Source organism: Corylus avellana, chromosome ca4, assembly GCF_901000735.1.
Source record: "Corylus avellana chromosome ca4, CavTom2PMs-1.0".
NCBI lineage: Eukaryota > Viridiplantae > Streptophyta > Magnoliopsida > Fagales > Betulaceae > Corylus > Corylus avellana.
The window spans coordinates 10417697-10439598 of NC_081544.1; the positions used below are offsets into that span (position 1 = coordinate 10417697).

The window sequence follows — 21902 nt, forward strand, 5'->3', positions numbered from 1 at the left end:
GCGTTACAAAAATTCTAGCAACCAAGCAAAAAAAATAAAAATATATACAGGTCAAACATGTCAACCCACGAACCTGCGAGTTGACACGACCTGACACGTTTATTAAACGTTTCATAAACAGGTGACCTGTTTATGACTCGAACCTATTTAACCTAAACCCTAACCCTAAAATAACATGTCGTGTTCAAGTGTCGTGGGTTAAATTACCAGCCCTAGATTCATTTGTTAACTCCTAACATAAATGCAAAAAAAGATGAAAATATCCTTCGTTTTTTTTTTAAAAAAGGAAAAACATGGGTTAGCCCAGACCCACGCTAGGTCTCGGCCAAAGCCTCATCGTGGTTTAGGTTGTGACCCACATTGGGTCACAACTGCGACCTAGCGTGGGTCACAACCTAACCCACACGTGGTCACAACTTGACCCGCTCTGGTAACGATCGCGACGCAGCGTGGGTCAGAAGACCCACACGGGTCACGGTCGTGACCCAGCGTGGGTCTTTGGCTGAGACCTGCCTGGATCACTAGGTGACCTGTCATGGGTCAATTTTTTTTAAAATAATTTTATTATTATTATTTTTTTAATTTTTAATTTGAAATTAAGGGTAAATTTGAAATTTTATAAAAAATTCAAGGGTATAAATATTATTTTATCACTTTTAAATTTTGAAATTTTAAAAATATAAAATGGCCCCCCAAACTACCAGCCATTTGTAATTTAGCCCCCCAATGTTCAAAATGTAATAAAGTAGCCCCTCAAACTACCAATTAGTTGCAATTTGGCCACTCTGTTAGTTAACACCGTCAAAATGGATGAAAAATGCAAAAAAACGTCGTTTTGTTGATGTTAAGTTACTAAAATACCCTTTTTTAAAAATTAAAAAAAAAAATTTAAAAACAAATCCAACTAAACATTGTCGTTTTGCTTTAAAAAAATCTATTGCAGGACAACATATCATACTTCCATCCATACTGTTTCTCACTTCGTTTTCTTCGTCTTCTTCATTCTAGTTCGTCACTTCCAGCTCAAAACCTTCTCCTCTCTGGGTCACAGCTCGTCAACGATGGTTTTAAAAATTAGGAGTTTTATGAAATAAGTTTCTTAGGGTTTGTTTGTGAATCGTGGCCGTTCAGTCTCTCGATTTCAGGTATCTCTCTATCCATCTCTTCTATCTCTCATCTCTTGCCCTATATCTGTATTTCTATCTCTCATCTCTCTGTTTCTGTTTTCATTTTTCCCTTTTTGTATTTCTATCTCTCATCTCTCGGTTTGTTTTGGAAAAAGATAGGGTTTCATTTGATGTGTTTTGTGATTTGGTACTTATTTCTTTGTAGGTCTTATATTGACATGTATTGTGATTTAGATTCGTTATTTCGGTCTCTGTTTCATATTGATTTCGGGTGATAGTGGTTGATGAAGCTCAAATCAATTTGGGTATTTGTTTCGGTGATTGAAGGGTTGATTAGGTGTTCTTGTTCAGTTGTAGTTGATTAATTGATTGCAAATTTTGGGGTTTGATTTTGGAGGTTTTGTGGTTGAATTGAAATGTTCTGGGCTGTCAAACCAATTGGGTTTCGAGAGGAGTTTTGATTTTGTGATTTTTGGGGGATGGCCGAAAACCTCAAATCTTCAGCCATAATGCTATGGGAGAGATTGGAGAGGATATTGATATGGGAATAGAACTCTGAGTTCGTACACTCCAATCAAGAAGATAAATGATTTCAGCATCTGATGGTACACTCCAATCAGTTGATTAAATATTTACAAAAAACAAAAAGAAAAAAAAAGTAGATTAAAAAGATAAGTCAAAGAAGAAGGATTAAAAGTCCAATTAGTTGACGAAAAATTCAAAGAAGTAGAAAAATGGTTTCAGCATCTGATGGAACACTGCAATCAGTTGATCAAATTCTTATGAAAAAAAAAGGGTTTATCAAAAAGATAAGTCATTATTATTATTATTATTATTATTATTATTATTATTATTATTTTGGGTACTCAGTCGTGACTAGTGTGCTAAGAGTCCCATTGCAAAAGAATAGTCATTTGTCAAATCCAAATCTTCTCAGAACCCCAACAAGATGAAAAAGAAGTAAGAAGTTACTATTTTTTCTTGTATTTATTTATTTATTCTTCATGTGTAATGTAGGAACAATTTTGCAATGCTTGAAGTTTATTCCACCTCACTTGCTTGGTTTTGTTGTCAAGAATGATAGAAGATAGAAGTGAAATTGCATTCATGAGCATTGCCATTTTGTTATGTTTTCACATTTCTTAAAGAGTTTTTTGTACTCTCTCTTTTAAATGAGATTGAGAACATTCAAGTAGTGTATTTTGAGGGGATTTTTTTTTTAGTAGGTTTGTTGTCAATTTTGACCGTATAAAGTTTGATTTTGTCAATTTAGTTCATAGACTTTTAGATTACATTTATTGTGATCCCTCCCTCCTCTTCAATGTCAATATTCAACACTAAAAGCAAATATTTTCATTTTTTTTTCCAGTTTATATTTTTAACCACAAAAAGGGAGAGTGATAAAGCATAGAAGTGAAATTGGATTTTCTCAGGACCATATCATGTTTCACATGTGCTTTTCTTATTTTATCCAACTGTACATCAAAATTAAGAAAAATATTCAATTGCGGCTGCGAGGGAGTGGCAATGGGGGCTTTATGCTTAAATTCTTAATAGGTCAACATTTATTCAGTTTCTGTCACCCACAGTATCTTATGAAGTTTTTTCATTAGTGTGTGATTGTCCTTAACCGAGTTCATCCTTATCCTGTTTACTTGAAACTTTAACTTTAAGTTCTTGTGGTGCATGGAAGGATAGTATATGAGGAGCAAAATGTAAATTTGTTGTTTACATCTTAGAATAGGGGAACCTTTATTCTTTCCATAAAGATTATAGATAGGTACTGTTCTAGTTTTTGAGTTTAGAAGCTGGATGTTTTATTCAGGTTCTTTAAATATATAGAACGAACAATTGGTGACTAATTCTCATTTATGAAATATGCAGAACGAAGGTGATCATGGTTGTGTGATTATTTTATCTGGGTTGACGAAGAAGCTATGCTCCCTGTATCATAGTTCAATGCCCAAATAGCTGACACTACAAAAAAAAACCATATTTACTAATGCTTGATATAGGGGCATGTTAATTAAACGCCTTCATATGGGGGTGTTTTACAGTGCGAACGACCCTAAAAAAAATTAGAGACGCTTGCCCAATAAAATGCCTCCAATAATAATAGGTGTTACAGCAAAGCACGCCCCAATTTTGCAAGCGCCCCAATATATTGTTGTCATATTGTTGATAAGGTGTGTTAGTGTCTTTACTTGTGATTTTCAGAACATGATTGGTTAAGCATTCTAAGCCAAGGCCCACTTCTTCATATTTTGTTGCCTTCATAACACAATACATGTAGCAACGAACAAGAAAAAGGAAATGCAATGCTGTTTTGTGTTTGGTTCAACTTATGGAATATGAAAAGAGTACCAAACTTCTGAACAAACGATTTATGCCTATACTAATTTAGTTTCTTGTTCTTTTTCTTGACTCAGGGGGTGAAGAGGTGCTTGAATGAAGGAGGAATTGGATTTATGATGGCTCCAAGATATCACCCAGCAATGAAGACTGTTAGCCCCGTGAGGAAAAAGCTGAAAGTGAAAACTGTGTTCAACATCTACCTACCCAATGTTGAATCCAGCAAGAGTACCCTGTTATTTGTTTCTGCAAGTTCCATTAGCAATAAAACTCTTGGTGGCTGCATGGGTGATCGTATGCATGATTAATAATCCAAGCTTTATGGCTTTGGCTGTATACTATTTCCTTAGATTCTTGGGTCTATGAAAATTGCTTTGATCCTTTTGGTTTGATGATTGCAGAAATCAAAAAAAGATGCATCAATTAAAAGGCATATGAGGTTTTGTTTTATAGTGAGAGTGGCTTGTATTGTGAGGTTTGGTTTTAGAGTGAGAGTTTTGAATGTAATTATAAGACTTGTATTTTGTAAGGAATTGTAATTTATTGGGAGCAATTGAGATTGTATTTGAATAAATTTTTGATTCAAAATATATATTATGGGATTATATGGTATTGAATTTGGACTTATTATCTATTTTTCAAACAGGGGAAAAAAAAAACACAATGAAAAGGCATATGAGAAAAAAAAATATATATATATATATATATGTTATGGGATTGCAGTGAAAACTACCCCATATATGCCGTTAAGATTTTGGTCGGCTCAGATTTAATCTATGCTTTTTTAACTCAAAAACTCACGCCATTCCAAACAACAAACGTCTCTATTTTTCCGTGATATTTTCTTCCATCAAACAAAGTAACCCTCTATTTGCGAAACGTCTCCTTTGATTTGCAATGGGAATTGTTGGCATTCTGTGGTTTCCAATCAGAGATAGAGCAAAACATGTCTTACTCTTCTAGTCTCTCTTTCCCTTATATTTGTGAGATTTTTATTATATATATATATATATATATATATATATATATATATAAAGATTGTTCTTTACCGCCTTTTAGCATATCCAAAAAAACCGATTGTTGCTTTCACAAGGTAAATGTGTTTACTATTAACCATATATATTACACATTGAACATGACAAAGTGTTGCTCTCACAATCACTTTCTTTGGATCTAATATTTTTGCCAATCTGGTTTCTTCTTTTTTTTCTTGTCAGCCTCCATTACTGCAATTGCCTTATCCACGATTGGTACAATAATTTTACCTCTTCAGGCAGCAGTTGATGTACATGCAGTAGTTAGCCCCAATTGTGGTTGAGGAGGCTGAGAAGATTCAATTGGTTGAGCAGACCTTTCTGGTTGCGATGTCCCATGTTCCTGCGTCAACAAGTGTGTGCTCACATTAACCAACCATCAAATTCAAAATAAAATAAAATAAAATAAACACTTAGTATATGAAGTACTCACAGTAGTACTAGCATTGCTCACACTAGCATTGCTTTGAGACTGTGTGGACTGTGTTTGAGGAGGTCCATATAACCGTACTGTGTTGACAGTACCCTGAAACTATGTAAAATTAAAATACTAACTTTCATTCAAAAGTAAGAATTTGATCAAATGATTGGAGTGTTCCATTAGATGCTGAAACCATTTTTCTACCTCTTTGAATTTTTCGTCAACTAATTGGACTTTTAATCTTTCTTCTTTGGCTTATCTTTTTAATCTACCTTTTTTTTTTGTAAGTATTTGATCAACTGATTGGAGTGTACCATCAGATGCTGAAATCATTTATCTTCTTGATTGGAGTATACGAACTCAGAGTTCTATTCCCATATCAATATCCTCTCCAATCTCTCTCATAGCATTATGGCTGAAGATTTGAGGTTTTTGGCCATCCCCCAAAAATCACAAAATCAAAACTCCTCTCGAAACCCAATTGGTTTGACAGCCCAGAACATTTCAATTCAACCACAAAACCTCCAAAATCAAACCCCAAAATTTGCAATCAATTAATCAACTACAACTGAACAAGAACACCTAATCAACCCTTCAATCACCGAAACAAATACCCAAATTGATTTGAGCTTCATCAACCACAATCACCCGAAATCAATATGAAACAGAGACCGAAATAATGAATCTAAATCACAATACATGTCAATATAAGACCTACAAAGAAATAAGTACCAAATCACAAAACACATCAAATGAAACCCTATCTTCTTCCAAAACAAACCGAGAGATGAGAGATAGAAATACCAAAAGGGAAAAATGAAAACAGAAATAGAGAGATGAGAGATAGAAATACAGATATAGGGCGAGAGATGAGAGATAGAAGAGATGGATAGAGAGATACCTGGAATCGAGAGACTGAACGGCCGCGATTCACAAACAAACCCTACGAAACTTATTTCGTAAAACCCCTAATTTTTAAAACCATCGTTGACGAGCTGTGAGAGGGAGAGGAGAAGGTTTTGAGCTGGAAGTGATGAACTGGAATGAAGAAGACGAAGAAAACAAAGTGAGAAACATTATGGACGGAAGTATGATATGTTGTCGTGCAATAGATTTTTTTAAAGCAAAATGACAATGTTTAGTTGGATTTGTTTTTAATTTTTTTTTTTTTTTAAAAAAAAGAGTATTTTAGTAACTTAACATCAACAAAACGATGTCGTTTTGCATTTTCCATCCATTTTGACGGTGTTAACTAACGGAGTGGCCAAATTGCAACTAATTGGTAGTTTAAAGGGTTACTTTATTACATTTTGAATATTTGGGGGCTAAATTATAAATGGCTGGTAGTTTGGGAGGCCATTTTATATTTTTTCCTTTTTTTTTTTTTAATAATTTGAGGGTCTTCTCAAAACGTACATAGCTTATGTCTCTAAAGTGAAGTTTACTCTTAGAAAAAATAACAAAAATATTTTGCATTTATTGTGTTTCATTATTGTACGCCGAAAAAACAAATTACGTTTATAGACAATTTTTCTATAAGCCGGTAGCTGATACATTAACGGAGTTTTACAATGTGCCGGCATATATATATATATATATATATATATATATATAGCCACCAATTTATCGGCCGTTTTTTATAACGTTTCTCCGGTCCCAGTTGATTGGTCTAGATAATCTTTTCGGTATACAGGTGGTAAATAGAAACGTAAAAAAATGCGGACAACGCACAAATTCATACCATGAGTTATGGACAAAGTTTTCAAAAAATTTTATTCAATCTACTGTATAAAAATGATATATGAATCTCACATATTTTTTTTAATAATAGGGACAAAATTAAAATAAATTTAATTAAAAACTTATGTACATTTTATAGATTATTAAAAAAATAAACACATGTCATTTTTATAAATTATATTAAAAAAAATTCTTTCCACCTAATTTAAAACAAAACTTTACTTATAAGTTATTGACCGCAGAGTATATGATTATTCGACGCCCACTTTATCACACTTAATCACTTCGGGCCGTGATACGAAGAATGCCGGTGTGCATGACTGTTCATGCACGCAAGGCTTTTTTTTTTTTTTTTTAAAAAAAAAATAATTATAATAATAAAATATTATATTTTATTATTTTAAAATATAAATCAACCCGGCGTTCATCCGTGATGTTTAACATCACCCAGTCACTTCTCATCAACTTCATCATATTAAACTTCCCACAGATAATGTTGTGAAAAACATAGATTCAGTGAACATACGCATTTTATCACCAAATATTTAAACAAACGTCAAGATGCTCTAACACAGTAACACGTGGTCAAAAGCATGCGTCAGTAACCCATTATTGAGCTTTTCCATTGACTATTAGCCCCGTTGTAATTATTATTAATTTCTTTAATCCAAAAAAAATATTAACTGCTTTTGTTTTATGTCATCGTCCTTGTTATTTGTTTTGTCCGGCGTGCATCTTGGGCAGATATCGCGGGCTAGGGAAAAGAAAACAAAGACGAAGAAGAAGACTAAGAAAAAGAAGAAGAAAAGCTTAATTTGTTATATATGCTCAACAGTTTGGCTACAAAAGGCCTGGAAAAACCCAGCTTTCTCCATAAGAAGTCAGATTTTTCTTCCCTGTTTGTTTGTGAGTCCGTGAGAGAGAGAGAGAAATGAGTTCCATTTCCGAAGCTATTAAACCCCATGTTGTTTGCGTTCCATACCCGCTTCAGGGTCACATAAACCCAATGCTCAAGCTAGCCAAAATCCTCCACCATAAAGGCTTTCATGTTACTTTTGTCAACACCCATTACAACCATAGACGTTTAATCAAGTCTCAAGGCCCCGACTCTCTCGACGGCTTGTCCGACTTCCGCTTTGAAACCATCTCCGACGGCCTCCCGCCTTCGGACCCCGATGTCAGCCAAGACATCCCCGCTCTTTGCGATTCCACCTCAAAGACATGCCTCATCCCACTCCGCAACCTCCTCTACAAACTCAACGACGCTTCCTCTTCCAACGCGCCGCCTGTGACGTGTATCATCTCCGATGGTTCCATGACATTCACTCTTGAAGCTGCCGAAGAATTTGGAATTCCAAATGTTCTTTTCTGGACGCCTAGCGCCTGCGGCTCCTTGGCCTATTTGCATTGCCGCCATCTTGTTGAACGAGGTTTAACTCCCCTCAAAGGTAACACGCTAACATTACTATTAACTATCCGGTTATACGCCAGCGTTTAATAGCTTGTTTTCATTTGATTCACAGATGCAAGCTATCTAACAAATATTGGGTATTTAGAAACCGCAATCGATTGGATTCCCGGGATGAAAAACATCCGTCTGAAGGATTTTCCAAATTTCATTAGAACTACAGATGAGAACGACGCCATGCTCCACTTCAGCTTGCGTGAAGCGGAGAGGGCTTCAAGAGCTTCAGCTGTCATTTTCAACACGTTCGACCCATTTGAACATGATGCTTTGGGTGGTCTCTTGTCTTTGCAGCTTCCTCGCATCTACACCGTCGGTCCACTTCCATTGCTGGCTGACCAGATCAAAGATCAGCGGCTAAAATCAATAGCCTCCAATTTATGGAAAGAAGAGCCAGGGTGTGTGGATTGGCTGAATTCAAAACAACCCAACTCCGTAGTGTATGTGAATTTCGGCAGCATAACTGTCATGACGCCGCAACAACTCATTGAGTTTGCTTGGGGACTCGCCGACACCAAGAAACCCTTCTTGTGGATTATAAGGCCTAATCTTGTTGCCGGCGATTTGGCAGTTCTTCCTACTGAGTTTCTTACAAAAACGAAAGATAGAGGCATGTTGGCAAGTTGGTGTCCTCAAGAAGAAATCCTCAAGCACCCCTCGATTGGAGGCTTTTTGACGCATAGTGGGTGGAATTCAACGCTCGAAAGCGTGTGTGGTGGAGTGCCAATCATCTCCTGGCCCTTCTTTGCTGACCAACAAATAAACTGCCTGTATTCTTGCACCGAATGGGGCATTGGGATGGAGATAGATAATGATGTTAAGAGAGATGATGTTGAGAAGCTTGTGAGGGAGTTGATGGAGGGTGATAAAGGTAAAGAAATGAAGAGGAAGGTAATGGAGTGGAAGATGAAGGCAGAAGAGGCTGCCAAGCCTGGTGGTTCTTCTTACCAGAACTTGGACAAGTTGATTGCTGATGTTCTCCTAGCTGGAAATGTTTAAACCAAACAGAAGAAGCAAATCTTCGCTTCAATTAAAGTTATGTTTAAATTAATTCCTTTGTATAATTGTATCTATCTTGTACAGATGATAAATTCAATACAATTATAAATACAATAATTATTAGTACTTTCAAGACACAGACAGAATTAAATGTTTATTGAGAAACTCTAATGAGTAATGCTATAAGTCTTCCTAGAGTCATCCAAAATGTGATGTGACTTTTAAAATTACTGTTGAATTTGAGGTGTGATTTATTGACTTTTGATCTATTGTTAATTTTAAAAGCCACATCACATTTGAGATGAATCTAAGAAAACTCTAAGAAGACTTATAATATTACTTAACTGTAATTACTCTTAGGCTAACTTCAATTAAATTTATAAAATATCTCAACACGACCCGAATTTAACATGCGATTACAAATTGCTACTCATAATTACAAATCCTAACCACCCCATGGTAAATCATTTACTGAAAAATAATTCCTCCTAAACTTAAGGAGAAACTCACTCAATTGCATTTTCGATGGTATCCTCAAACGTTCATTTCTCAAATTATTATAAATCCCACTTATTCAAATTGTACTTTATTTATCCAATTTTACCGTAAACCATTGCAATAACTTAAAAGGAATTTTACAAAAATATCAAAAATCCTCCTTATCATCGAGTTTAAAATATCCAAATATATTAGGGCGAAAATTTGAGTGTTACAATAATTGTTAGAGTTTGTCTTTTTGGATTGTTAACATTTATGTCCACATTTTTTTTTTTTTTTTTTAAGAAAACTTAATGAAATCTCATTCAAGAAGAAATTAAAGTGAGGGGATTATAGTTCTTTCTTAAAGTGAAGCAAAGGTCACTAGTTCGAATCCTTCCTCTCCCTTTTTGTGTAGACATGTCAAAAAAAAAAAAAAATAATAGTAATAATACCATAGATACAGCTAGGGATATTACCCACCCAAGTCCTATTTATGAAAGTGTCAACTGCTAATTTAGCCAATATATGAGCTGCCATGTTCGCCATACAATTCACGTGATGACAACTCCAGCTAGGTAAAGGCTATAGCACCCTCCAGATATCTTCAATTATATGTCTATACTTGCTCCAATTCCTCTCGGGGGAATTTATTCCATTCACAATAACCTGTGCATCCCCCTCTAGAATTATGTATGACAGACCCAATTCCTTGCCAAAAACTTATTAAACTTGGTATACTCATTTTTTGGGTATATAAGTAGTTGCGGTTAGCGGTTATGGACTAAAACTGCTAATCGCAATCGTCTAAGGCTGTTATTGAATTTTAGATTATACGGTTAGCGGTTTCGGGGCGATTATAACCGCCCTGTTTGTACACACACCTCTACTGTTTTTTTTTTTTTATTTTTTATTTTTTATTATTATTATTTTATTTATTATTTTTTAATTTAATAAAAATACGAAGGAAAGAACTCCGACACCTCTTCCTTCCCTTCATCACCCCCCATGCGAACTAATTTTCCAATTAGTCTGGCTCCACAGTGGGTGGACACATTTCCTGGCTCTTTAATCTTCAACACTCTCGCACAGACGCACAAGCACAGTTTTCACCACCGGCGGAAATGGCGACAGTGTCTGCAACGGCACCGCCACAACCAGCAGGCGCAATAAGCCTTGACTCCGTCGGTCACATCGACATGTCTACACTCTCCCAGACGGAGCTCCAAGCCCTCTCTCTCTGCTCGCCCTCTGCCTTTGATCTCCACCACTCCCACCTCCTCGCCCCCAAAATCGACCGCTCGCTCTTCAACGAATCCGCTGGCTCTCGCCGACAGACCTACTCCCGGCCCTCCAATTCCAACCCATCCGCCGGCCACCGCCGCCGCGTCGCCGGCCTCCTCCCCACCCCAAAGCCCCCTCCCGTCCCCTCCGACGACCCCGAACGTGTAGAGAACCGCCTCATCATCGACCACCTCAAGAATTTCATCGACAAGGACCCCCGGTTCGATCACTTCGACCTAACCCTGCCCTCATTGTCGTCCCTCTTTGTTGACACGAATCGCGAGGAGGCGGAGCGAGAGAATGCGGTGAGTTTTGCTGTGGATAGGAAGAGGAAGAGAGGGAGGAAGCCGAGAGTAAAGGTTCTGCATTTGGAGGAGGGGTATGGGAGGGGTGTAATGGAGATTGTGAATAGGGACGGTGCGGCAGTGGATCTTACGGCATTGGCAACTGCTGAAGACCCGTATGGGGAGGAATTGAGGAGGAGGACTGTTGGGATGGAGAGTGAGGAGGAGTTGCTGGGGTTTATGAGGGAATTGGGTGGGCAGTGGGGGAGTAGGAGGAAGAAGAGGAAGATTGTGGACGCGGGAGTGTTCGGGAGTGCCTTGCCGGTCGGATGGAAGCTCTTGCTGGGGATCAAGAGGCGAGATGGCCGTGCCTCCATTTACTGCCGCAGATATATAAGGTGGTTTCCCTGGTTTTGTTTTGAATTTTGGTTTATCTGTCTGTTTGATTGATTCCTGGGTAAATGGAGCGCTCTAAGTTAGTTCTCTGTGTTCCAAAAATTATTTGGCAATGGTTCTGAAAGTCTAGAACGTTGAGGTTGTTATTCTAGTTCAATGTTGAAATGTTTTACATGATAAATTTGGAATGGTTTGCATGATGATGAGCATGTGAATACATTTTCGTAGAAGAAAATGAAATGTATAAGTTCTGTGTCTTTTGGATGATGAAGCTATTAGGGAACTTCTTCGTTTTCTTTTGTAAATCTTTCAGAATGTAGTTGCAGTGGTTGACCTGTGATTCAGTGAACAGAATGTTATAATTCCGCTGGGGTCTGTAAGTAAAACTATATTTACTTATCAAGAAAATATATAATTGTGTAACTCTTCAGAAGTGTGTTATGATGATTACTATATCAAAGCTCTGCGAAGATGGGTTCCATAAAGAATGTTAAGAATGTACGTCATACCTATAAGATAGACAAAACTGTACTTTCTTTTGCTCCTCTTTCAAAAAAAGTTGAGGTTTATTAGCATGAATGTGACACCCCAAAAAGTTAGTATCGCATTGAGTGGAAGGATTGTGAAGGTGTTTTATGGATTCCAAGTCTTATATTGGTTTTTTATTAGGTGAGACTAAGCTATATAAGTGATTTTAAGGGACTACAACTGTATCTTCAACTATTTCTTTTAGATATCACGGCGATGTGGCTAGTGCTTTCATTAGGTGGTGAAAAAAGGTATCAAAACCAGGTTATTAACATCATGTGGACTTGGAGTATTGCAGCGTGATGTGGGCCCTATTGAGGGATGTTAGGAATTGTAATGGGAAGATTGTGTGATAGTGAAAATCATGGAGTAATTCCTAGAAGAACATCATGAATGTGGGGTGTAGTAGCCTAGTGGGTAGTTATTATCCTTGTTTACAGTGGTGCTACATGGGTAGTTAGCATTTAGTTGTTATGTTATGTTAGTGCGTAGTTATGTGTTATGGGTCAATATGTATTATCGGTGGTTACTAGATGTGTTACGTGAGTAGTGGTTTGTAAGCCTAGTATAAGACAAGAGTCGAGAGGTTGGTTGGGGTATTGAATTTGTAATTTGACTTGTGTCTTTGTGGTTTATCTCCAACCCTTAAGTGGAGTTCATTATCTATCAATTATCTACCTATTTATGTTCAATTTATTGTGGGTTCCTACCAACTTGGTATTAGATCATGGCCACCAACAAGGATCATCTCGAGAAATTAGAGTTGGAAATGCAAGAGCTGAAAGAAGGAATGCAAAAGATGAGTGTAGAGTCACAGTCTAATTTTCGTGAGCTTAGAGAGTTATTCTAGTATCGCGAGAGGGACGAGTCATCTGCAACAAAGGATAAGGGGTAAATTCAGATACCAAAGGAAAATTCTTCCGGGCATTCGAATGGATCCAAGGGGTCGGGTGGTTTTGCTAAGCTGGATTTTCCCCATTATTCGAGAGATGATCCCACAGTTTGGTTAAACCAGGTAGTTCAATATTTTGACTACAAACAGACATTGGAGGATCAAAGGATGTCGTTGGCTGCCTTTAATTTAGAAAGTGAAGCCAATAATGGTGGCAATGGATGAAAAAGGTGTATAAGGAGGAATGGTTGCCATTACGTGGGAGGTTTTTGAATGAGAGTTATTGATCTGATTTGGTCCTACCAAAGTCGAGGATTATGATAAAACACTCTCTAGGATACAACAAGATGGGACGTTGTGGGAATATCAACAAGAATTTGAGCATTTGGCAAACCGAGTGGATGGGTGGCCTCAAAAGGCACTTGTAGGAACATTCCTTGGAGGGTTAAAACAGGAAATTGTGTTTGCCGTTAGGATGTTCAAGCTGAAGACCCTCCATGATGCCATTGAGCTAGCATGGATGAGAGATGATAATCTCTCTAAAGACCAGAGGGTTGCACGAGATGAAGGGACAAAGCAATAATAAGCTGACACCATGCAACAACCGACATCCAGTGCACCTGCTGCGCGAATGTATTCCCCTGGGATGCTAAGAAGCTCTCATGGGAAGAGATGCAGAAACGAAGAGAGAAAGGCTTGTGTTTCGGGTGTAATGAGAGGTTTATGCCGGGACACCAGTGCCAAAAACCCCAAGTGCTTTTCATTGAAGCTTGTACAAAGAATGAGATGCATCATGATTTCGAAGAAAGTGATGCAGAAATGGTGGGAGGCATAATGAGGAAGAACCGCTCATCTCCTTGAACTAACAACAATAGTTTTTCGACTTACAACCTTGTGGACAATGTTCCTCTTCAAGGGAGGGCAAATGATAGTGAAAATCATGGAGTAATTCCTAGAACATCAAGGACGTGGGGTGTAGTAGCCTCATGGGTAGTTATTATCCTTGTTTACGTTAATGCTACATGGGTAGTTAGTATTTAGTTGTTATGTTATGTTAGTGGGTATATGTGTTATGGGTTGGTATGTATTATTGGTGGTTACTAGATGTGTTACGTGATTAGTGGTTTGTAAGCCTAGTATAAGACAAGAGTCGAGAGGTTGGTTGGGGTATTGAATTTCTAATTTGACTTGTGTCTTTGTGGTTTGTCTCCAACTCTTAAGTGAAGTTCATTATCTATCAAATATCTACCTATTTCTGTTCAATTTATTGTGGGTTCCTACCATTGTGACACCTCAAAAAGTTAGTCCCAAATTAGGTGGGTGGATTATAAAGGTGTTGCATGAGTGCTAAGTTTCACATTGATTTCTTGTTAGGTGATTGAACTATATAAGTGATTTTAGGAAGTTCCATTTGTAACTTCGAATAATTCTTTTAGGGTATAGTGCAGATTTGGCTACTTATTTTTGTGAGTCATGACAATGAAACTGTGAACATGTCATGGAATAATCTAGATATTTTGTTTCTAACAAGTATCAGATAAATACATGATGGATTAGTGATACGTATCTCTGGCGAATAATCTCAATTCAAGTGATTGTATTTCCATCTGTTGTCGATTGCTCCAATACGTCATGGACTTTTTGATGTTGTGAATCCTATCATTTATTATAATATATTTTAAGACGGGAATTTGTAATTGTGTGAATATACATTAATCTGGCACTACTGCTATTGGGACGTCCTTATTCTTTGCAATTACAGGTTTTCCCACTGACGGCAGACATCATGGTTTGAAATAATGAGCACCCTATATATTCTAAAAGTTAGGATACTTTAGTTTTGACTTCTTGCACTTTTCTGGCAATGAAATGATTTGCATGCTCTCTATATATCATGACTTAGTCATATTAATCAGCAACGATTGTTGATTTCGCACCTGTGCCATGCGTGTTTAGACTCAAAACCTTAAAAGAATTTCTAACTGTTAACCTTGTTATATCCTTCTATTTACTTGTATGTTTGTTCTCTCACTGTGCTGGGCCTTACATGTTCTCCAAATTGATAAATTCCAGCCCTACTGGACTACAGTTTATATCCTGCAAGGAAGCTGCTTCATATTTGCTGTCCTTTTTCGGTCTTAGTGATGCACAATGCCCTAGTAGTCAGAAGGGTGAAAACAATCAACAGGACTACAGACTGAATTCTGAAAATGTAAGTAAATATATGGCCAGCTGTTTGGTATATTTTAATGGTGTTCAATAAGGTTTATGGGCTGTGCAACAGCTTGCAGGCTTTACCCCAAAGTACAGAGACAGGCAAGAAGTCATTTCGAGTTCAACCCCACCTACAATTCCTATATCTAGTGAACAGGGGAAGGAAACAACCTTGTTGGGAATGGAAAATCTTGCAGATGTCCAAATACATGATCTATTTGAATGTCACAAGTGCAGCATGACGTTTGATGAGAAGGATTCATATCTGCAGCACCTCTTATCCTTTCACCAGAGGACTACGAGGAGGTATAGACTGGGTTCTTCTGTAGGGGATGGAGTGATAATTAAAGATGGAAAGTATGAATGCCAGTTTTGCCATAAGGTATTTCTAGAAAGGCGCCGCTACAATGGTCACGTGGGGATACACGTGAGGAACTATGTGAGGAGGGTTGAAGAATTGCCTGGTCCAACAACTCTTGAAAAGAGAATTGAGTCTCCAACGAGGGATGATGTGCCTTTAAGGATATCTAAAATGGATGCTTTGATTGAAATTGCTCAGAATTCTATTTTAGAGAGTTCTACTCTTAGAACTAATGATGAACCCAATGGTGATTCCACTCCTGATGGACTGAATGTTCCTTCTACTCAAGAAATGCCTGCTGCCAATTCTGATCATGAAATGAATCTTGGTTCTCCCCTTAGTGGACAGGAAATGGATGATGGCATGACTGACATAACTCTGTATCAAGATTTAAGCCAGCAAGATGGTGAGCACATGATCACTGATGAAAATATGGAGAAGACTGATGATTCTAATGAAGTGCTAGATTCTAAGAGAGACTCTTGTTTGGATGCTGCAACTGTTCTACCTTCTAATGAGCAAAATGGTAATACATCTGAAGCTCTTTGTGAAAAAGATGGTTTGGCATTTGTCGATGATAGAGGCAAATCTGGGGTTCAGCAGGAGGTAGTTTCTGAAGGTCATTTACTTGCTCAATTTGGCAATAATTTGGTGTGTGATGTCACGGATGATATAAATTTGGTTTGCACTAGCACTTCAGAGCATCCCAAGCTTGGTGAAGTTAATGATAATAGTGAGCTAAAAGTTGGCTTTGATGGTGGCAATGATGGGCCAGCCAATAATATTGTGACAGAAACTGAACAGAAAACTTCTGAAGAAAATTTACTCCAGTGTGGGGTTTCTGATTCCTTAATCTCCCCAGAGCAACCTTTGCAATATTTCCCAATATTCAGCGCAACCTCAGATAAGGTATGGAGGCATTGTTGTTCGATTTTCTTACCTTCTGGTTTACAGTTGATTGAAAGCCTTGAGAGTTTTTCAGCAACTAATAAAATGATTATTACCTCTGTGTTTTGCCCAACTTCCTTTCACCTTTTCTATTAATTTAAAAGTATACTCTACCTTACATTTGTTATGGGCTTCTTGTTGAAGATGTTGACTCATAGTCGTCTAGTTGTGCAGTAGATGTGTTGAGTCTTGGGGAATCCCAGGAAGTTAGTAGATTGTTCTTTGTATTTGATTGTTGTTGATTAATTAGTTTGTCCTTGAACTGTTAGCCTGGTGCCTGTGAGACTGTTTTGTGTAAGACAGATATTTGGTTTCACATCCACCAGATTCAATGGTGGATTTAAAAAAAAGATGGACAAGAGATGTATAGGAAAATGACACTAAACACATCTCTTTTTGTAGTCACTTTCTGTGTGTTCGAATGGTTTTATGGTGAGAAGTTATTCACTTGAACCAGAAAAAACAAGAAAAAGAGGACAATGATTCCTCTTTAAGGGTCTGTTTGGTTTCGTGGTTTCAAAATATGTGACTTGAAAGAAAATAAAAATTTTAAATGCAGTTAATAAAAACACGATTTTTCGTGTTTTTTAAAAATGTCATTAGGCATTTTGTAAAATCGCAGTTAGGTCTTTTAAGTTGCAGTTTGATTTTTAAAATCGTGCATTTTTAAAAATGCACTTCCTCATGATTTGAAAATGTGGATTTTTCCATGTTTTTTAAACACACTCCCAATCAGGGCACTTACCACGATTATTTTAAAAAAACACATTTTTGACTGCGAAATTGTTGGCCAAGCGGACTCTTAAGTCATTGCAAAGTAATAATAATACATGGGCTATACAAAGATTTCATTTAATACAAGTGGTTTGCCAAATTGCTTGTTGCATATACTTCTTAACCTACATTGGTATATCATAAATAAGGCCATAGGATTCATTCTGATTTTCATGTTCTGTATGTGAACTTGTTTGACATTTCAATGAAAGCCTACATCTTTATTTGTGCCGAATTGACTGATACAGTGCAAATTTTTGATGGCGCAGTTTTTATTTTACCTGCCCAAAGTTTGTGATAATGATTTTTAGTTGCTCCCCTTCTATATCACAAAATTAAGTATTCTCTTATTTTATTTTCAGGGAGAAGAACAGTTAGGCAGTGTTGCCCAAAGGCACGACAATGTAACTGGGTTTGAGGAACTTAGGTTGGATGAAATAGAACCTCTTAAGTATGGTTCTGTGAGTGCACAAGAATCTCTTTCCATTCAAGAGGTACCCATGGATTTGACATACAATGCAGAGATGGAAGGGGCATATGCTTCCTCCGTCCAGTTTGAGTCGGAAGAAGTCATGTTAAATATGGCTGCTGGAAATCAGCTTACAACTGTTTGTGTATGGTGTGGAGTAGAGTTCAACCATGAGGCTGTTGATGCCGAAATACAGCCGGATTCTGTTGGTTTTATGTGTCCAACCTGCAAGGCAAAAATCTCCGGGCATCTTAATGTACTAGACAGTGGTTTACCATTGAATCCTCATCATCTTTGATAAAGTTATGTCTTTTTCAATTGTCTGGGGATAAGTTTTGCATGATATCGGATAAATTCCATTTTTGTAGGATAGACTCTTTGTATTTGGGATGTTTCTGTCATATATTGCTTGGTTGTTGTACTTGTCAGGTTATGTTTTTCAGGTAACCTATATAATTTACACTTGTAGTTTGGCTTGAATTTGATTAGTAAACCTGCAATTTTTCTTGTACTTGTTGTGTGTACTCTCATGTGTATTGTCATCAGTCTCAGTCGCAATATGAAGAGAAATCCTAAAAACAAAAAAAGGCACTTTCTATTAAGTAATATACCTTGAGCCAGTATGAGAAGAAAACTGTCTAGTAGTACATTTGAAAGGAAACTGGGTTTTTAGGTAACTTATAATTTACCTTTGGAATTCAACTATTAAGTTGGTGTTTGGCAGATTGATGAAAACTCCAACTTTAAAGAGAAATCCATGGATTTATTTTCACCCCTAAATTGCCAAATTGCACATACAGTGGAAGTCTTTCGTTGGCTTTACAACTGTTGATGCTAACTTCAGCATGATTAACTGATTATCTGAGATAGTATGTATCCTTTGATAATCTGGCATGAGGAAAATCCCTCAAATACTAAAATATCTTATTGAGAAATGTAAAGTAAAGGGTACCAAATCTTTTACCAAGAAATGGGTGTTAAAAATAAGTTGGAGATTATTCATTGAAGAGAATCAAAATAATTAATCAGGAGAAAAGCTACAAGTCTCAATGAATAATCTTCACAACATTTTGGTACCATCCCTTGGTAAAAAATTTTGTTACTCATCATTTCTCTACCCGAATTAAGCCTAATATTATCAATTAATTCCATTCTTGCATTGATCTTCTCTATTAAAATATTTCAGCGCCATTAATTCAAAATATGATAAATCAGATTTACCGATTTTCTTGCATTAGTTTGCAAGGTCATTTTTGTTTTTTTTTTAATGGAAAACTTGAGTTATGAGGCACTTCAAGGAAAATCATGTAATTAAATTAGTTACTCGAAAAGAGGTAGTGAACAAAATGACAACATATGGACTTTGCTTCAACTACGGAATAATTTTATAGAGGGGTAATATGTAATAAATAAGTACGTCAAGGGGATTAATTTATTTAAATTGAAAATACAAATTAGAGTGCAATCACAATTGTTTAGTGGAATTAATTGTAATTAGTAGTGTTGTGTGACGTACCTGGGATGACAAGGGTCATGGGCCTATTGAAACTAACTGTATATTTTCCTTTAGGTCTATTTTTGAGCCGATGTAAATTGACCCCCTGTTTTTTTTTTTTTTTTTTTTTAATATGTTTACACAAGAGGGGAGAGGGGAGATTCGAACTAGTGACATTCGCTTCATGAAACGTGGTCCCTAGTTGATTAAGCTACCCCATGAGGACAAATTGACTATTTATTTGGGCCTCAATTATGTATTTATTTATTTGAATTGTTTTATTTTATAAACATTGGCCTAAGAATTTAATTTCTAAGGATTAGTTTGGTTTGCTGAATATAACCTAGTCATTTTAAGTCATAAAAAAGAATATCTAATGGATGAATTAATTTCTCAAGAACATCACGAACAAAAAATCACGTTGGAATCAGTGTTCAACCTAGAAGAAGATTTTCATCAAGATTTATACAATCATATGCCCCATGCTTAGGAGATGCCGAATTATCATGTAAGTAACACAAACTTGTAGTTTAATTTTAATCTAGCCATATTTATCTTAAAGAAAAAAGTTCCTAGGATTCGTCTTTCCACTGTTGCACCATAGGATCCCAACATTTCATTATGGGTTGCTAAGGTAAAAAGTAGAGAAATAACTGAAAAAGAAAAGACAAGCTTATTAGTTCATCTGTCAGCGGATATATAATCTCAAAAATCTCTAAAAAAAAAAAACTTATAGGCTGTAAAATCTCTTGCTAACCCAGTGTTATTCCCAAGAACTTGTACATATATTAATGTCGAATCACTAACGCCAAGTTCTAAGATCTTTTGCAAATTCAGCTTCCAGAACTAGAATCCAATTTTCATAGCTCTTATTCAATCGTCATGGGCAAAAGCAATTACGTCATTGTCAATTTCACCATCCCTGGAGATGTTACTGTTATTATCACTTCATTAATTTGACAATAATCATCTGCATGATTCCATTTCCACTCTCTTTTTGGGGCATCAGCGCATCAGAACATTGGGGTATGTTCGCAATGCAGGATAGGATGGTTATTTTATTAAAAAAAGTATATATATATATTGTAAATTTCTTAATGGAGAAAAATTCCCTTTTATTTCTTGAAGTTTCAGGAGTTTTTCAATTCGAACTCCAATGTTTAAAAATTGGCAATGTACCCCTTAATGTTTCAAAAATTTTCAATTCAGATCCTCCGTTACTAAATCATCTCACGTTCATTTCACGTGAGATTTTGATGCCCTCTACTCCAATTTTATTCTCATTAAAACTTATAAAATTACGTAATTACCCTTATTAAAACCTATAAAATTGAGGATAATTATATAATTTTATAAGTTTTAATGAGGGCAAAATTGAAATAGAGGGCATCAAAATCTCACGTGAGACTCACATGAGATGATTTCCATCTAATTAGACGAAAATTAACGGAGGGTCTGAATTGAAATTTTTTAAAATATTAGAGAGTACATTGCTAATTTTTAAACATTAGAGTTCGAATTGAAAAAGTTTTAAAAGTTTACGGGTAAAGTAAATTTAACCTTCTTAATGCAATTTCAAATGGATACAGTGACTACTGTCTCCATTTGAAAGAGATGGAAGTCGGCGGCCACCTGCATCTCTTCGCACAAGGTAAAAGTGATTGATCCTGATTCCTGAGGCCACCCATCTTTCCAGTTGAAATTCCTAGTTGCCCACGTACGTATAAGTATTCGCCGGCCCCTGCAAGCACAATCTACTACTTCATGTCAGAAAACACCCAGCCCTAATATATATATAATATATATATATATATATATATATATATATATATTTTGTTTTTTTGGAGTGTTATGGTTTTACCTATAGGCTAAGGCAGTATCTTAGATTTGCCCCACTTTGCGTGTCCGTTGCGAACCAAGCGTAGAGGCCCAACCAAGATTCATCAGGCTACTCTCTGGTCCAATACTCTGCACCACTCAAAGTATTGAACATTGAGTCACAGGCTTCTCCCGTGTGGCTAGCCCCAGTGGCGGACCTACAGCTTGTGTTGGGGGGACGAATGTCCCCCCAAAATCTTTCCAAATTTTCTTCAATTGCCTTAAAAATCTACCCATTTTATAAATTTGTTCCTCCAAAATGATATTTTGTCCCCCCAAAATAATATATGTATCCCCTTTTAATTTTTTTTTTCTTAGTTTTGTTCCCCCAAAATAATATATGTGTCCATTTTAATTATTTTTTATAGTTTTGCTCCCCCAAAAAAATAATATTTGTTTTTCCTTTATTTATTTATTTTTTTTAATTTTTTTTTTTAAAAAAAACTTTGTCCCCTCCTTCAATATAAAAAACCTAAAATACCCAATTCATTTAGTTTCCATTTATATTCTAGTTCGCTTCTAATTAAAAACTCAATTGGATTTAGGACTTTGATTGAATATGTGAATGGAAAAAGTAAAATGGTTTTGGATCTTTGAGTAGCTTCTAACCAACAACCAAAAAACAAAAAAAACCAACAATCAGTTTTTTGAATAGTTATTTTGACGTCATTTAGGTTTATAATATTTGTTTTGACATCACAAATTAAATGGTTTAATCATTTATGATTGCACCATTGTTTGACTCGACTTTTAGCATTTCTCTT

At 36.4% G+C, this 21902-nt stretch overlaps 2 protein-coding genes across 2 annotated transcripts; both read left to right on the top strand.

Annotated features, from left to right (window-relative positions):
* Positions 1–7584: 7584 nt before the first annotated feature.
* LOC132179282 (7-deoxyloganetin glucosyltransferase-like) lies at positions 7585–9138 on the top strand. The gene is made up of 2 exons (XM_059591983.1): positions 7585–8122; positions 8198–9138. The coding sequence occupies exons 1-2, from the start codon at positions 7606–7608 to the stop codon at positions 9136–9138; spliced, it is 1458 nt and encodes a 485-aa protein (XP_059447966.1). The 5' UTR covers positions 7585–7605.
* Positions 9139–10616: 1478 nt separating this feature from the next.
* Positions 10617–18276, top strand: LOC132179003 (uncharacterized). Its single transcript, XM_059591609.1, has 4 exons — positions 10617–11581; positions 15073–15211; positions 15284–16483; positions 17659–18276. The coding sequence occupies exons 1-4, from the start codon at positions 10740–10742 to the stop codon at positions 18061–18063; spliced, it is 2586 nt and encodes an 861-aa protein (XP_059447592.1). The 5' UTR covers positions 10617–10739; the 3' UTR covers positions 18064–18276.
* The last annotated feature ends 3626 nt before the right edge of the window (positions 18277–21902 follow it).